The 16,123-nt window shown below is 43.8% G+C and overlaps 1 protein-coding gene across 3 annotated transcripts in view; it reads right to left on the reverse strand.

Annotated features, from left to right (window-relative positions):
* The window catches only part of NTF3 (neurotrophin 3), a 70,268-nt gene extending 54,615 nt beyond the window's left edge, over positions 1 to 15,653 (reverse strand). Inside the window, exons 1-3 of one of the 3 annotated variants that reach the window (XM_019482199.2) lie at positions 15,028 to 15,116; positions 14,827 to 14,874; positions 14,551 to 14,713 (exon numbers count right to left, since the gene is read on the reverse strand). Coding sequence is in view for 2 of the 3 variants with exons in the window: in XM_006274929.4 (XP_006274991.3) it covers positions 15,028 to 15,483 (456 nt within the window). In the remaining variant the exon portion in view is untranslated. Of the gene's footprint in view, positions 1 to 14,550; positions 14,714 to 14,779; positions 14,875 to 15,027 lie in introns of all 3 variants that reach the window. The other 2 variants (XM_014606347.3, XM_006274929.4) reach the window with 2 other exon arrangements.
* Between the last annotated feature and the right edge of the window lie 470 nt (positions 15,654 to 16,123).

Below are 16,123 nucleotides of genomic sequence, written 5' to 3' on the forward strand. Positions count from 1 at the left end.
AGTCATCGGGTCATACAATAGGTAGTCTCCTGCTTGTAAGAACAACTAAACAATATTTACATCAAGACGTGGCAGGAAAGTAAAGGCAGGATACAGGAGCGAAGTATTAAAGGACTTCAAGGGTGCCCCTCACAGGCTGCTAGAATGCTGCTGGGGATGGCAACCTGTTACCGATGCCTAGAAGGGGAGGCTTCAAGGGTCAATGTTATTTTAAACTTTACTAATATCTGGAAAAAGAAACAAACAAAACGCTTAATTGAATTTCCAGATGACACTAGATTCATGTGCTCCCACTCTACAGGCATGATAGATGATGGTCCTATTTTTCAGGTCTGGTACCACCAGCTCTAGGCATGAGCCTTCAAATTCCACATGCTCTCTGTGTTGGATACTATTAAAAGACATTGACTTCCTGCATGGAGAACAGATAACTAAAAGGGGATCACTTACTTTCAAGACAAGTGTAATTTTAAGGCTTCTGAAAGGCGTCATCATTATCAAATCGGGTTCTTTTCTGGGGTGTGTGTATGGGGGTGTGTATTTAAGGGAAGAGGTATGGTCTACATTTTTAATTCTTCAACTTTAGGAAACTCCAATTTCTGGTTATGGTTAAGTACCTTCTGGGGGTGGGTAGATGGGGGCATGGCATGTCCTCTCTCATCTCTATCCCAAGAGGTTCATGCTTCTTTGATTAACAGCCTTGACTTTCTCTCTATTATTGGATGGCATTGCTAAATTAGGAACATAAATGAAGACAAGAAATGGCATATATGAAATGAATGAAGCTTGAAATGCAGGCAGAATAGTCATCTGGTAAAAACATGATCATAGTCACCCCACAGGCACAGGGGTTTCAGTCTCAAAGATTGGATTGAACCAAGACTGAACATCACATTTGGGTTCAGGAAGGAATTTTACCCCATGGTGACATTGGTATGGACTGTGGAAATTTTTGCCTGCCTCTTATAATTTGGGGGCATAGCCCACTTCCATGGATCTCTTGACCATATTTTGACAGCTGTTGCAGTGGAATGACACTGACTGTCATTGTCCCCCTGCTTTACCTGTGGCTGGCTAGGGTGCTATGTCTTGTAGTTGTGTGATGGGGTTGACTCTGTAGTCTCAGTAATAGAGGAGATGAGGATTTGTATGGGATGGTTTGATTAGAGATGATCTTGCCTCAGGCAGTAGGTTGGACTAAATGACCTCCAGAAGTCCCTTTCAGCCTTACTTTTCTATGATTCTATGAAGACAAAACTGAAGATTAATACAAAAGGGTTATTTTAAAAGGTATATAATGAGGAACACACATTTATTTGGGGAGGGGGGAGCTGCTTTTGCTATTTTGAAATCTGTCTTTAGAATTTTATGTAGTAACTGTAATGTTATATGGATAATGATTCTCCAGCGTGCCAATGTTTACAAAGAAAAAATGAGTTAAAGTACCCTTATTGTTAAATATTTCAGGATTAATTGAAAGCAAACTGAATTGACTGAATGCAAGGATCATTCATTTTGGTTTTCTTTTGTCTCATGATACTAAATTGGGCTGAGTAAAAATGAAGCCCAACACAAATAAGCTGAATTTCTTGGAGGAGCACAAAAATAGCCTAATGCAGAGGGAGGTGATTCCAGCAGTGCTAAAAATGAGGAAAGCACTAATGTAGAACAGCCACCAGTATTTTTACTACCATATTGTATACATATGTTCTGAACAGTGAGATAATGCAATGGTAAAAATGTTGGTTCCTGGACAATACTACTGCCACTAGCACTTATGGTACTTAGTGTAGTGTGCTGCCACAAGGAGTAGGAAAGGTTATATCCCTAAAATACCCTAAAAACCCAATCCTGAGGGGTGTGGGAGACGGGGAAGGAGGGGGAATAATCTCTGTTAGAGAACTTGCTTACCCATGTCATGACATAATTTGGTTTTGTGTAGCCCAGACTAAATCATTTGCTAGCAATGCTTTGGGAAGCATGCAGTAGTTTTGGCAGACTATACAGGGGGCTTAACATGATTAGAACTGAAGCTGGTTAGGAATTTTCAGTTGAAATAATTTTCTGATGGTGTCTAAAATTGTCATTTTTCCATGTGGAAAATTAAGATTTTGCCATAATTCCCCACCTCCAATTTTCAGACAGAAAAACCAAAATGAAATTTGTCATGTCACCGGAATCAAATAACATATTTCCTCTTTTTTATTTTAAATAAAACCCAAATGTTTCTTTTTGAATCAGTTCAAAAAAATGTGAAACCACATTTCCCTACCAATATTTCTGAAGTTCCCTCCTAAGGGCTGAATTCTCTAGTCTAGAGCACGATTCAGCAACCTAACACCTAAGGACTGGATCCGGTCTGGGATGCTGTGAGCCAACCGCCCCCTCTGCAGCACCCTTCTCTACAGCCCTCATTTCTGATTTTTCATGCTTACACTTACCACACTGCTGAATATCTGCAACAAGGGTAAGTGCAAAGAGCTTGAACACTTCAGGGACATTTGTGCAGGGGTCTGGCTTGCAAACTCCAGCCCACAGCAACAAAAGGTTGCTGACCCCCTTTCTTAGACATTAATATCTGAGCTAGGTAAGACATTGACTTCCCATTGTGTTGCTTCCCAGTTGTCTTGTGTCTTGTGTAATGGGAAAAGATTGAATTGGGGAGCTTGATGTCCCCATTTTCCTCTAGACATCCCCCTTAATGCACTCAGTGTAATGTGATTCCTTTGAGGAATCCTAGAGTTCCGCCTGAAGGAAATCAGTGTATTGGTTTTCTGTACAACGGAAACTACAACTTTCATGAAGGCAGTGTGGCATGATGGGAAAATACAGTTCAGTAAACTGAAGTGTAACACTTTGATTTTAAGAATGTCAAAATAAGATATTTCCAAAAAGGATTCCTTTTTTCTGAATTCTACAGGAAATATTAGAACGATGGTATGGGATACGAAACAATGCAATCTCGCTTTCTCCTCTCAGCCAGTCCCATCTGTGGCGATCACAAGGGATGTGTCTGGCTGAGCAGAGAAATTGGGGCTTTTCTCCACACAGCCAACACCAGGGCATGGGTTGGACTGAGCAGGGTAGAATTTTTACCCACCCAACCAGACCCATGCCTCAGATCTGGCTGAGTGGGGAAAAGCCCCACTTCTCCTGCTCAGCCAGACCTGTGCCCTGGGTCTGGCTAAGCGGGAAACCTTGACTTCTCCACGTATGAAGAGGCAACTTGAGATTCCCTGTGGTGCCTCTCTGTAGATGGGGAAAGCGGGAAAGTATTTTGGGACTTTGAGGGCTCCAACAGCCTTCAGAATCCCTGCCCAAGATGGCAGGAGAGTGCAAGCAGCTCAGGTTACTTGCACTCTTCTGCCACAGAAGTAATAAATGTCCACCACAATAAATTGGTAGAATCTATTACCACCTTTTATGATGCCACTGATTTTCCTTTCAGGTGGAGCGACAAAGGGTATCAACATCTATTTGCTCAGCATTTGTGCCACAATATGGTGGCACAAGTGAGACATCAGATGACGTTTGTTTCCACCCTCTCTGTTGAGCTTCTTTAGAGCCATAGACCCTGGAATCCCTGGGGGTTTCTGGCCACAAGTCAGTCCATGTAGTGAGTGTCCTTGAGCCACAGACTGTTTAAGTCTGCTAAGGAGAAAGACTAGTGAACTGACAGGAAGCCAGACAGGTTTTGAAACCTGTTTTGCTTTGCTGAAGGAGTTAAAATTGAATAGTTTCAGTGGTATGTTTTGATTTTGATGAATCAACAAATTCCAGTGGAAAAAAAAACCCTCTTATCGGAAGCTTTCTGACCAAATCTACTAGTTGCCTAGTGTAGGAATATTCTCTCTCTAATTTCTATGAAGCTAAAATGCTTTAGAAGTAGATTGGTGGTTTTGAAAGTTAAACAATGGGGGTCACATTCTAGGTTCAGTTACAGTCCCAGTGAAATCAGTGAAATTGCCTGGGTGCAATTGAGGGCAGAGTCTGGCCAGTAATCAGATGCCTTTATGCATTTGTTTTGTTTGGGCCCGATTCTTCTGTTGGAGTTACTCATGTAAAACCTGTATAACTGGGGCAGAGTCAATCATTTCTCAACTTGTACCAGATCCATATAGCAAGATAAAGAAATAAAACTACTGGGGCCCAAGCAAACAAATCAGATATGCTTAATGAAACTATTAAAGACTGAAAAGTTGTCAACTTAATTTAGAACAGATGAGGAGAATGAATAGACAAAAGCAAAGCAAAGCAAACAGGAAATGGTAAAGAATTCAAGGAGAGAAAGGAAAGTAAATCAGAGAAACAATATTAGAATAAACTTAAAAAAAAAAAAAAAGTCAACATCTCCCCAAAATACAGCCTCCTCAGAGGGAAACCTCTCCCTGTCCTAGCAGATGTTGAAGGCAGCTTTGGCTTTCCAGAGCTGGATTTAACTCCATCAACTTTTTTGTAAAAACATATTACTCCTCTTATTTTTATTTTAGAACCCATCGTTGTCACTTTTTCAGTTGAGAAAAACATAGTTCTCCAGTACTTAAAACTTCAGGTAAAGGCATTACACTTTTACCAGTATACGTGATTGGAAACTGGTTTGTACCTGTAACAGAACTGAAGTCCAGCACATATAGGCTGGTTTAAAAATGTTGGAACTCAGTCTAAGATCCCCAACCCCACCCTGGCAAATGTGTATTCTGTTGGCTACCAATCTAAACTATGCTGCTTCCAGAAAACCGCATAACTTAGATCGATTCTACCTTGAACTTTTTGAATGTCTGTACCTAGCCCAGATACCAATTTCAACACACAGAAATTACCTATCTGCACAAAATGGGCATCTCTGTCCAGATTGCCTATTGAGGGGCTTTTGAATTTACATATTAATCCAGGGGTTTAGCTGTAAAACCCTGACAAGAGAAGGTGAAAGCAGGGACAAGACTTGATAGGGAAGTGTGGTGAGATGTATGCCATTTCTCTCTCAAAACCCCAGTCCCATTGAAGATTCTCACTGCATCCTTTGCACCAAATGCCTAGTACACAGCAGGCTCTGCATTACAACACACAGGTAGATCCATTCTTGACACACAAACAATGCACTGTACATACCTTTCCATTTTCGTCCTTCTCATGACCATGGTGAGTCTAGGCTCCTTGCTAAGACAAAGGTAAGACGTTCTTTGAAATGCTACTTGGGGGATTTCTGGGTGCTAAATATACCCACCACATATAGCCAGCAGAAATAGGAACTCAGTTTTTTACAATGGGTTTATAAAATATAACTCCTTTATGTGGATCTGTATTGATTCTGTGCATGGGATTTTCAGGAGCACTTCATGTTGACCTAACTGGCCTCACTGCTGCCAAGAGTAGCATTCCCACTGACACCAAAGGGAGCAGAATTAGGCCACTACTATGTGTTTCTGAAAAATCACCCCAAGTTTGCTGGAGTCTAGGACCACTGAATTCCTAAACTGGTTAGAGCAGCCTTCTTAGCAGTATCATCAGATTGGTGCCAAAGACATTTTACATACAGTTCTCCTTTCAGTTCATACAGGTTTACAATTGATGGTGTCATTAGGAACTTTTTATGGGCACTGAAAATTCAAGTATATTTTGAACCTCACTTGTTGATCAATTTTGAGAATTTTCAATTTTCATATATATCTCATGGGAGAAAAAGCTTCTTGTTTCTTCAAAAATGAACTTTCTTGACAATGACCATAGAAGAAGTTTCAACTAAGGACAAATACTTGATTTCATTAGAAAAAAAATGAAGTACAAGAAATAACAAATATACAGGTGGTAAGATGACCTGAAATTTAGCGCTTGTAATTTGTTAATAATTTTTTATTGTAAATCATTATTCGACTTCACTCCCGCAGGGTCTAAAAACTAAAAATGCTAGTTACCAGGAGTGGGCTTAACTTCTACACTTCCAGACAGAATCTCTTTAAGTGGAGAAAAAACATCACTAAGATTCAAGATCATCTCATTTAATCTCTAGCAGAATGGTTGAAGTGTTGCTTGCCAGCATTTCAGTAATAGACCGCTATGTTTACACTAGATTTTCTGTCTTAAAACAGAGTATATATATTTCTAGTTCCTCCTCATGCATGTCAGTATAATTCACCTAGTTTGCCTATAAGTGTCATATGGGGACTGAATATTCAGTAGGGAACTGAATGTAAAGTGAAAGCATAGGGCGGCTCTTGAATATGTTCAGGAAGGTCATTGCATGCATAGCTGACAGAAAAAACCATGGCAGGAGAATATTCGTGAGAGAAGTTAACAGGCCAGCACTTGAGGCTTGCCTGAATGGCTGGAGGAAGACTAGTTATCCAGAGTTTTGGAAGTTACAGACAGAAGCTTACCTTTGGTGCAACGGAGAAGAAGCCAGAGGATTAATTCAGAGAGAGGGGCAATGACTTGACGAAAATAAACAAGAGGTATTTTAGCAGCATTGTTTGTGTCATCTAGAAGGGAGATTAGGAGGATGCTAGGAAGGCCAGAGGAGAGGAGGTAAAAAGTAACAAAATATACTCTTCCAATGTGAGAGACAACAAAATTTGCTTTCACACAAGCATACACTTGCACATGCAGATGCCTTCAGTTTACTCCCCAAATCCCATATGGACTGAAAAATTGGACGAAAGGCAGTAAGCAAAGAGCATTGACCAGAACCGGATCCAGGATTCTGCAAAGGGGCTGTGTGGGAACTGTGACCAGCACTGCAGGGTTGGCTGCACCCTCCACTCCCAGCTTTCTCTACAACCCGCAGTGGGGCAGACTGTGCCATGGGACCAGCAGTAGGGGACTTTTTTAAGTCCCCAAAGCAGATAAGAATTCCTTCCCCCTTCTCTGCAAAGAGGCAAGTCCCCTTTCTCTCCCCACCCCGCTTCCTCTCCTTCCTCTACCTGCCATTATTCCCATTGTCTTGGGGTGAGCAGAACTCCATAGCTACTCCAGCTAGGTTGTGTGGGGGCCAGGTTTAACCTGGGATGACAGCTGTGGTGGGGAGCAGTGTTGCTCCTTCCAGCATCTGCTCCTGGGCTGGTGAGAAACACCCAGGGGACCAGGCAGAGAGGGTAAACCTAGCTACCTACTGTTGCTGCCACTGTCCCAGGCTGAGCCCAATCCTTTCGCAGCCCAACACAACAGGAGCTCCCCTTGCCCCAGGACAGTGGTAACAACAGCAGTGACAGGTGGGGGAGGGCAGAATGGGAGGGATGGAATGTGCCAATGTGCCTCTGAGCATGGAAAAGAAGAGAAGGGGGGAATTCTTACCTTCTTTTGGGACTTAGAAAAAGTCCCTGACTGCTGTTCTTGCTATGTGGACAAAAAAAGGATGCAACCACACCACTGCACCCACTATGGATCTGCCTCTGGCAATGGCAGAGTATCAAGACATAGGTGGTATCTACTGGAGAACTATAGGCATCAAAGTTAAACCCAATCTTGTTTACTATTTTTATTAAACAATTTGAAAGAGGCGTGGTTAAACTACATGCAATTACATTTTCAGAAGATACTCAAGTGAGACACATTGCAAACATTGCTGAAGACAAGAAAATAAATACTCCAAGGGACAGAGACAAGTTAGAAAAATGGACAGAAAATACGAGATTCAGTATGGAAAAATCTAAGCTAATTCCTCTAAGGAAAATTAATGAGAAAGGCATTTAACTAGGAAGGAAAATGCTGGAAAGCAGCAATGCTGAAAGAGATCTAAGCATGACTCGGAACAGTTAATTAGATATGAATTTATCATAGACTATGACAGCATTAGGCAAAAAAAACTGGTGCAATTATGGTTGGCATGTGCAGAAATATCACTGAGCTGGGAGCTGAAAGAAGTGCATTGCCTCTGGCACACCTCTAGGAGTACCTTCAGTTTAGGGCACCTCAGTGCCAAAAGGCTGTAGACTGATTGGAGGGACTTCAGAGAAGATCAACAAGAATGATTAAGAGGCTGGAAGGAATGACTTAAGGAACAATTAAATACATACTGTAGAAGTGAGCCAAAAGAATGACTTAAGTGGGGTTAACAAAGGGAGATAACCAGAGTCGAATTTCAGAGAGTTAGGAACTCCAAGGATAGAGGGGAGGTGCAGGAAGGTAGAACTAGGAGAAAGGACAAATATAAGCGTATAGCAAGATTAAAAACCCTGCTTTACCCTGGGTGCATTTACATATAAAATTAGCATGGCTGAATAAACTCTGGCACAGGTCACACTGGAGTTTATTGCTCCTGGGTGCTGCATTTGCACATGCACCTGGGACCATAGCACATTGAACTAGGCTGGCAGGGGGTCCTGGGCAGGGGTCAGCCTGCTAGCCCAGGGATGTTCTGACTCAACTCAGTGTACTGTGGAGCAGGTAGCTGGGGCACAAGGGTGCTACAGTGCAGGGCTAGCCAGAAGACAGCCCCTGCACTGTAGCACCCCATGTGCCCCAGCTAGCCCCGTCAGCATCTACAATGTGTTGCATTGAAGTCAATACCTCCGCCATAGGATAGTACTTGTGTCTTGCAGTACTATCCTAGTGTAGATAATTAGTTTACTGTGGCCTAATAGCACTGCATATGTAGACACTGACGTTTTACTGTGGAGCTAATTAGTCAGTTCCATAGTAAACATTCCATTTTTCCAAACAGAGATCACATGCACACACACGCACACATGCACACACTCCCTTCCCCTCTCTCACTTGCTCAATAAATATACCTTGCACAGGTGCACACACTTATACACAACATTTCTAGAATACTAGATCATATGTGCCTCCCTGCCTAACTACTTTCTTGTCCACAGGTCCAGTTTCATGCTTGGTGAGGTTTGTGTTGGTCCAGGTGCCTTGCTCCCTGCTTCTTAATTGTTTTCTATTCTCCAGTAAAGTTTCTTGTGTATAGCTTATGCCACAGTTGGTGGTAGGGAGGAGGGGAGGGAAGGGGGCCGGCTGTGGGAAGCCCTCCATGCTTGATTTTAGATTTCATCAACATCTCTCTGAAACATTCCTTTTGTTCCTTCTCTCTGGATACCCTTTTCTTCTACTCAGCTGACTATAAAGTGTTTATTTTTATTCTCAGGAGCATGCTATTTTTACCTTAATCATGCCAAGTTCATCAAAGATCTCAGTATCTAGTGGTACTGCAAGTTTATCTCAAGGATAGTATGTTGGTAACAATGATTAAATGTCTCCAGTCGATTTATGAGGCATTGTTATGAGGTCCATATTTCACAGATGAAAGCCTGGAGGATAACATCTGATCTTGGTTTAAAACTGAATTCACAGGCATTCTAAATCCTGGCTCTGAACAAAATACGGGTTGGGCTAGTCTTGTGTTTTTGCTTGTTCACCTCTTATTAATGGAAAGATCACTGGAGAGCATACTGTGTTATAATGTCTGTGGCTACAGAGTTATTCAGTAATGCCCACTGGGCTTCAAATTCATGCCCTGCATTAAGATGAATTAACTTTCAGGTGTAGACAAGCCCTTAGGTATAAGTCTGGTCTAAGGGTTTTGCTCCTGTTATAGCTGAAGCTAACAGAAAGTCATTTAACTTGACTGTTTCAAAAGATTTTAGTTAATTAACTAAAATATTTAAAAACACTAATCTAGATGCTGAGCAAGTGTATGATATAATTTAGGGTTTATCCTAGCAATAAATTCATTTCATAGACATTAATTTAGTGGCCATGGATTAATAATGCAAAATCTGTTATCTAAACCAACTTGTAGTAGAAGAATTTATTGTTAAAAGGTGTGAACAAGCAGCTGGTAGCTGGCACATTATTGCTGTCTGGCTTAAGGGGATGATTAGAACAAAGTACTTACTTAAGCGCAGAAACCATTTACAGTGTTTTGAAGACTACCCAGCAAATCACTCAACAGAATGTAGTTCTCATTCAAGATTGTTTCTGTCACCAGTTTTTGTTCTCATTTGTAGCAGGTGACCTGGATGGGACCTTTTTAAAACAACTTGTGTACTCCTTGCCTAGCTGAGTAGTGGCTTTCTTATTAGTTGCCACAAAATATAGGCAGACTTAGGGTTACACATGCACTCTTGCTACCCAATACTGCCTAATGGACATACATGAAATTAATTTCCCTCTCTTCTCAACATTTTGAGATGGGATCAATAGAATAGTGTTCATGAGATCCAGATGATAACCAAATAGTCTTAGTTTGTACAAGTATGCACATCCTCATCCAGCCAAACATTCCAACCCCTCCATTTACAGCTCATACCATACACATCTCTCCAAATCAGTCTTACTAGGCATGATAGCAAAAGGCCCAATATATGTACATTTCTGGGGTGAACTGGAGGTGGGGGGGGGGGGGTAACAGTACAAGAAATGATCCTTATGAGATCCTCTAGGATCTGTGATGCCTCAGAAAGGAGATGGAGGACCCAGAGCCCTCAATTCACCCTTCAACTACAGCAACCTAAGTTAGCTTGTCAGAGAAAAGAGCCTGTTTATATCCTCATGGATGATGTACTGAAATACAAGATTACATGGGCCTTCTCAAAGCCAGCATTGCTCCACACTACTCCATTTACACAAGGCTGTAGGTAAATCTCAAAGTGTAGCATCCTGTACTTCTCTTCCAGCACACACATTCTCTACCTCTTAACTACACTCACATACATAGGCACTGCCTACCTCTGCACACATCCCACCCCTTCCCTCCCACAAATGCCCCTACCACCCCCCTCCTCACAGTCTACACTGATAGATGTGAAACCATAGGCAGAAATTTGCCACAAAAAACACTTCCCACAGCCCTCCCTTTAAACTTTTTTATATGTTACCACCTACCCATGGGTCTCCTTTAAAATTGAGAAAAGTAACACACATATCCCCAACTCCTCACAAATATGAGCATCTTTCTCAACATCTTTTGCCAATATAGATTTCAATAGCTTTGTCACGAATTTCTGTGTCCTTAACACCAACGCCCAAACCTTTTTCACCTAAATATTTGCCTGGCCTTCTACACCTTTCCCAACCCCCATCTCTGCAAATCCAATCTCTTTCCTTCCCTTCCAGATGGCATATGGATTTGTACTGTGTGAAGTGTAGGAATTTGATAGGCTGTAAGCTTAGCCAGCAACAAGGTGAGTTGTCATGCTTTTTTCACCTGGCAAGGAGTTCCACCTTGTTGTCTGTGAAGTCACTCTCCTGTGGTCAAGAGTCTCCCCCTACTGGTTAAGTGCTGCATAGTTCCAATGGCATATAGCTATCATTAAATCTGGTGATCCCACAAAGAAGAATATCTCCCAGGTAGCCAAGACCAGTCCCACATGCAAAGCTGAAAAGAGTTGGACTGGACTTGGAGAAGGTAGTAAATTGGGATATTCTGCTGCTGAGCTGTCCTGGATTACCTAGGGCTTTCGCATGGATGTGAAGCTTAATTCCTAACTATAGTAGGCCGGTTCTCAGCCAATGTAAATCATTGCAAGGCTCCATTGACTTACACTAGCTGAGGTCCTTGCTCCCACTGGCTTGAATATTGTAAGCCTAGATCTTGTGAACAAGCAGATCACAGCAACCTGAGGAAGGGAGCTTTTTTCAAAAGCTTATCAAACCTCTTTCCCAAATATACACTTGGTCCAATAAAGGATACCACAAAAAAACAACAACGACCCGTGTCACTTATGCTTTTCTCCATTCACACATCAGTCCATATTCCTGTTTAGCCATCTCGTCTTCCTTCACCCCCAAAACACATTTGTATACTGCTGCTCACGCACATTTTTTTAATCAGATACAATCTACCGTCACTGTATTGTACACAGTAGCCTTCTTATTGGAAGATAAGACATCAGCACCCCTTCCCACAGCATCCATATGCTTTTGCACACAACTCATCTACTCCTGCCTTTCCATGCAAACTTATCTTCCTCTCCGGCACCAGAAAGTAGTTCCCAGCACAAACTTCTCTCTCTCTGCCAAAAACTGAAACACAATCCTCACACATACATCTACTCTTAACCCAGTCTACAAGCAGTAGATACCTATTGCCTATCACCCTTATCCATGGCTCTCCCGCATTCAGCAACCCATTCCATAGACTTTCCCCAAACCAAAAACAGACACCACCAAAACAGCCATGCATGCACATATAGCTTCCTTTATCCTCCCACAGCATCCTCTACGTCTACAGCCAAATAGATTCCCAGAATTTACCCTTACTCCCTGGTATTCATGATCTCATGCACTTATTCTTCCCCAGAAAGCTTCTCCCTGTTCTTTCATCCTGATCACCTCCTCCACCTCTCTTCAGCACACAACTCTTACACTTCTTTGAGAAGCCTGTACTTCCACTCACAAATAGTCATAATACTCCCCATGTGCAGGCCATTACTTGTCATCTACTTTCCACACTTTCTCCTACACCCAACTTTTACCTGCCCTAAGGTCCCCTTGCCACTCAGTCAACTACTTTCAAAGTCCTTTCACATGTGGAACGTCCCCATATATCATCACTCCTCTTACCCTTCAGTGGTAACATTTATATGATTTTACATGGGGCACGAAGGCAATCTGTACTCTATGTATGTGCCTTCTCTTTCTTTTATGCACCCCATGTCTTTGCTTCACCTTTATGCTCTTCATATTCCACTTTTTGCTACCCATATATTTCTCAGACTCCACATCTTTGTATTTTCTTTCACACTCCCTCTGGCCTACGTAACCCCTGTTATCTCACATACTCATTTTACATTCATTATGTCACCCTTCACAACTAAAAACTGTCTTCTCAGGCAACTTCCTTGATGCTTCCCTCAGTGCCATACAACATTACTTTTCTTTTCTTCACGCACTTCCTTCTCCTCCCCACACTCTTACAAGCTCCTTTCACCTTTACCTGTCCCCGTTTGCTCCTGCCTCTTCATACAAAAGTGCTTTCCCTTGCCTGCTCCACAACAAAACCACAAGTGCCTCATTTAGATGCCGCACATGCATTCCTCAGCAGACTATTTCTGTACCTCTCTCCAAACACACAACCTGTTCTTCTCCTCCCCCAAACACCCTTTGTGACCCTGAATCCATATCTTACACTTCCCCCCCACAGCACCTTCCATGCCTCCTTCATAGGCGCCAACAATCACAGGCACCAATAACCTTCACCTTTACCCCTCACCCAGTCTCCAGTCCACACCCTGTTATCCCTCCCATGCATAACTTCCTCTATAGTCTCCCAGGCACACTGCTTGTGCCTACAACGATCTTCCTTCTCATCTACCTGCCACAGGAATACCTATATGCCTCTTTTCCACTTTACACCTGTTCTCAGTACCCAACAACATAGCATCCCCTTCTCCTTCAGCACACCAGTTTCTCCAAAATCTTAACATGCGTCACTTAGTTCCCCCACAAAAAGCCTCTTTTGCATCCTTTACCTCTGTCAATGGCCACCTACTATACCACTCCTCTCCCTAGCTCTGCTATTATTCCTGCCCCCCCCCACGCAGCCCCATTTCCTTATGCGCTCTTTCCTACTCCCACCTTCATACTTAGCCTCTCTTCTCCCCATCCCCTCTCTCACACAGAGGTCTTCATACCAACACATGTAGCCGAGACCAATCTTCATACTACCAGCACCTGGAATCACTAGTTCCCTCTCTGCTGCTTTTGTCCCTTGTGCCACAAAGCACGGGGATATTTATCATTTTGTTTGAGGTTTTGCAGACACCTTTGTCAGCAAGTCCAGCCCATTACCTTCTTAGACAAAGCAGGTATAGGTACTCTGTCTTTTTTTTCCACGACATTTTCCTGCAGGTACAGGAGTAAGGCAAACTTCAAACACCATGTGCATTCCTTATACAGTGGAATCGCACAAACTGAATGCCGCATGCGGTCTGAAAGGTAGTAACTCTTATGAACAGAGTGGACCGTATATCACGCATCCCTGTCTGTTAAAAAAAAAATCCCCTCTGCTCTTCTCTAAATAACTGGTCTTGCAATAGAGGAACCAGAGAATGCAGTCAGAGCAGCCTATTCGCTCCAAAATACCCATCTCTCTCCATCCTGTATATTTATAGATTAAGCGATAAGACAAACACTAGGCTTTCCCGTTTATTTTAACGAAGGATTAAGAACCGATCGGAAAACTATCTGAACCATTCGAGGACTTTCCCCCCTTGGCTAGCAGCAGTGTGGTGTCTCCAAAAGGACTCCTCAGCTCTAAGCTGCAATTCAGCTGTTTAGATGAGAAACAGCTTTCTATAGTCCTCTCTTTTTGTGCGTGTGCGCGCGTGTGTGTGTTGCTCATTTGTGTACTGCATTCCTAGAAGGCACTTTCCAAACCCTGGAAATCACCGTGTAAGAACAGGTTTCTGGCTTTACCACTTTCAAGTGGATCTTTTTCACCTAGGCACAGATATGCAGGGAGTCCTTTGCTCTCCAGCCTCTTTTCCAGAGAGCCTAGTGGTTAGGTGGTTGGGAGAGGTGGAGCAGAGTAGCTGGAAAGGGCAGGTTTGCAGTGTCTCGCACACAAGAAAAAAAGAGAAAAAAATCTCCAGTGAAGTTAGTTACCTGAGACAGGCGAAGTCTAGAAACTGGGAATCCTGACTTGGCTTGTCATGGGCTCTAACTTTTCCCCCGGGGCAAGTGTAGTGTGTGTGGGGAGGCTGGTTCTTGCGTTCCCTGCTCGGGACTTGCAAGCCCTTTTGTTACAGCTCAAGTTGCTGGTTTCCTTCTTTAAAAAAAAAAAAAAGAAAAAAATCATAATAATAATAATACCAAAAAAAATAAAAAATCAAACCATGAGTCTCCTTTGCTTTCGCCTCTTAAATCGGATCCCTTTAGCACCTCATATTTCTCCTCTGCTGTTTCCCTGCCAGGGACCTGAGCTGCAGTCTGTAGAGCAGAAGGGGAGAGAGGAGCTTTCAGGACCTGGGGGGGAGGGCAGGTTGGGGCAAGGCTGCAAGGCTGGGGGCAGACCCCTTGAAGACCCCCCTCCCCAGCCCTCCTGGCCCGGGACCCTCGCAGAAAACAGCCCCCGTCCCTTACCGTGGTAGGAGTAACCATGGCATCCGTGTGACTGTTTCCAGAGAAGCCGACATGAAGAGAAAGGTGGATGCAAATGCGTTCATTCAAAGTCCCGAAGTTGGTTTGCTGGGGCCGTGCAGAGCCGCGCGATGGGAGGGAGCCTTCCACTCTGAGTCCCGCGAACATAATCTGCGCGATTATAACAAACCCGCTCGGCCAGATGGCTGCGCTCGGCGCCTTAACCCCTTGGGCGCCGCGCCGCGCCGCGCCGCGCCGCGCTGCCTCCCGCCCGGGACCCTGCCCGGCGCCAGCCTTTGCGGGGCTTGCTTCTGTTTGGTTGGGTTTGGGGGGGGATTTGCAGGCGGACAAAGCCCCCGAGAAAGATGGTTGTTGTTGTTGTTGGGGTTTTGTGTCCTTCTTTCCCTCCCATGTGTGTTTTTTCCAACCTTTCCCCCCCGTTCTTTTAAAAAGCACCATCGCTTCCCCGATGCTGCAGGCATCGCTGCGCGCCCCTCCTGCGGGGATCCTCTTCAGAGGAGCGGGATCGGCACCAGGACGCCTCTGGCAGCATCCCCGCTTGGAGTTGGGGTCGGGGGAGGCAGTCCCAAGCGGCCCCCTCGTCCAGCTGCGGGTCTCAGCAGGGGAGGATTTTATACCCCAAATGTCGGTGCATTTGCACTCCTATGGTCCACCCACCCTCATCTTTCTCCCTCGCCCCTCTCTCTCGCTCTTTCTCTCTCTCTCTCACACACCCCATGTCAAACTATCAACATATGTGGCGATTCTTTACACACACACACACACACACACACACACACCACCCCTCTGCTCGCTCGCTGTCTCACACACACAAACTGTCAACATGTGTGGCTATTCTTCCCACATTTGAGCGCGCACCCCCCCCCCCCCCACACGCTGGTCAAACCATCAACTTGTTATATGTAACCATTCTTACCACATTCACCCCCCACACACACACATGCACGCACACACACACGTACCCCCCCAAACTGTCAACATGTGTAGCTATTCTTCACATACACCCCCTGCTCAAGCTGTCAACATATATGGCTATTCTTCCCACATTTGCACGCACGCACGCATGCGCGCGAACACA

The sequence above is a fragment of the Alligator mississippiensis genome, chromosome 4, assembly GCF_030867095.1.
Source record: "Alligator mississippiensis isolate rAllMis1 chromosome 4, rAllMis1, whole genome shotgun sequence".
NCBI classification, from domain to species: Eukaryota; Metazoa; Chordata; order Crocodylia; family Alligatoridae; genus Alligator; species Alligator mississippiensis.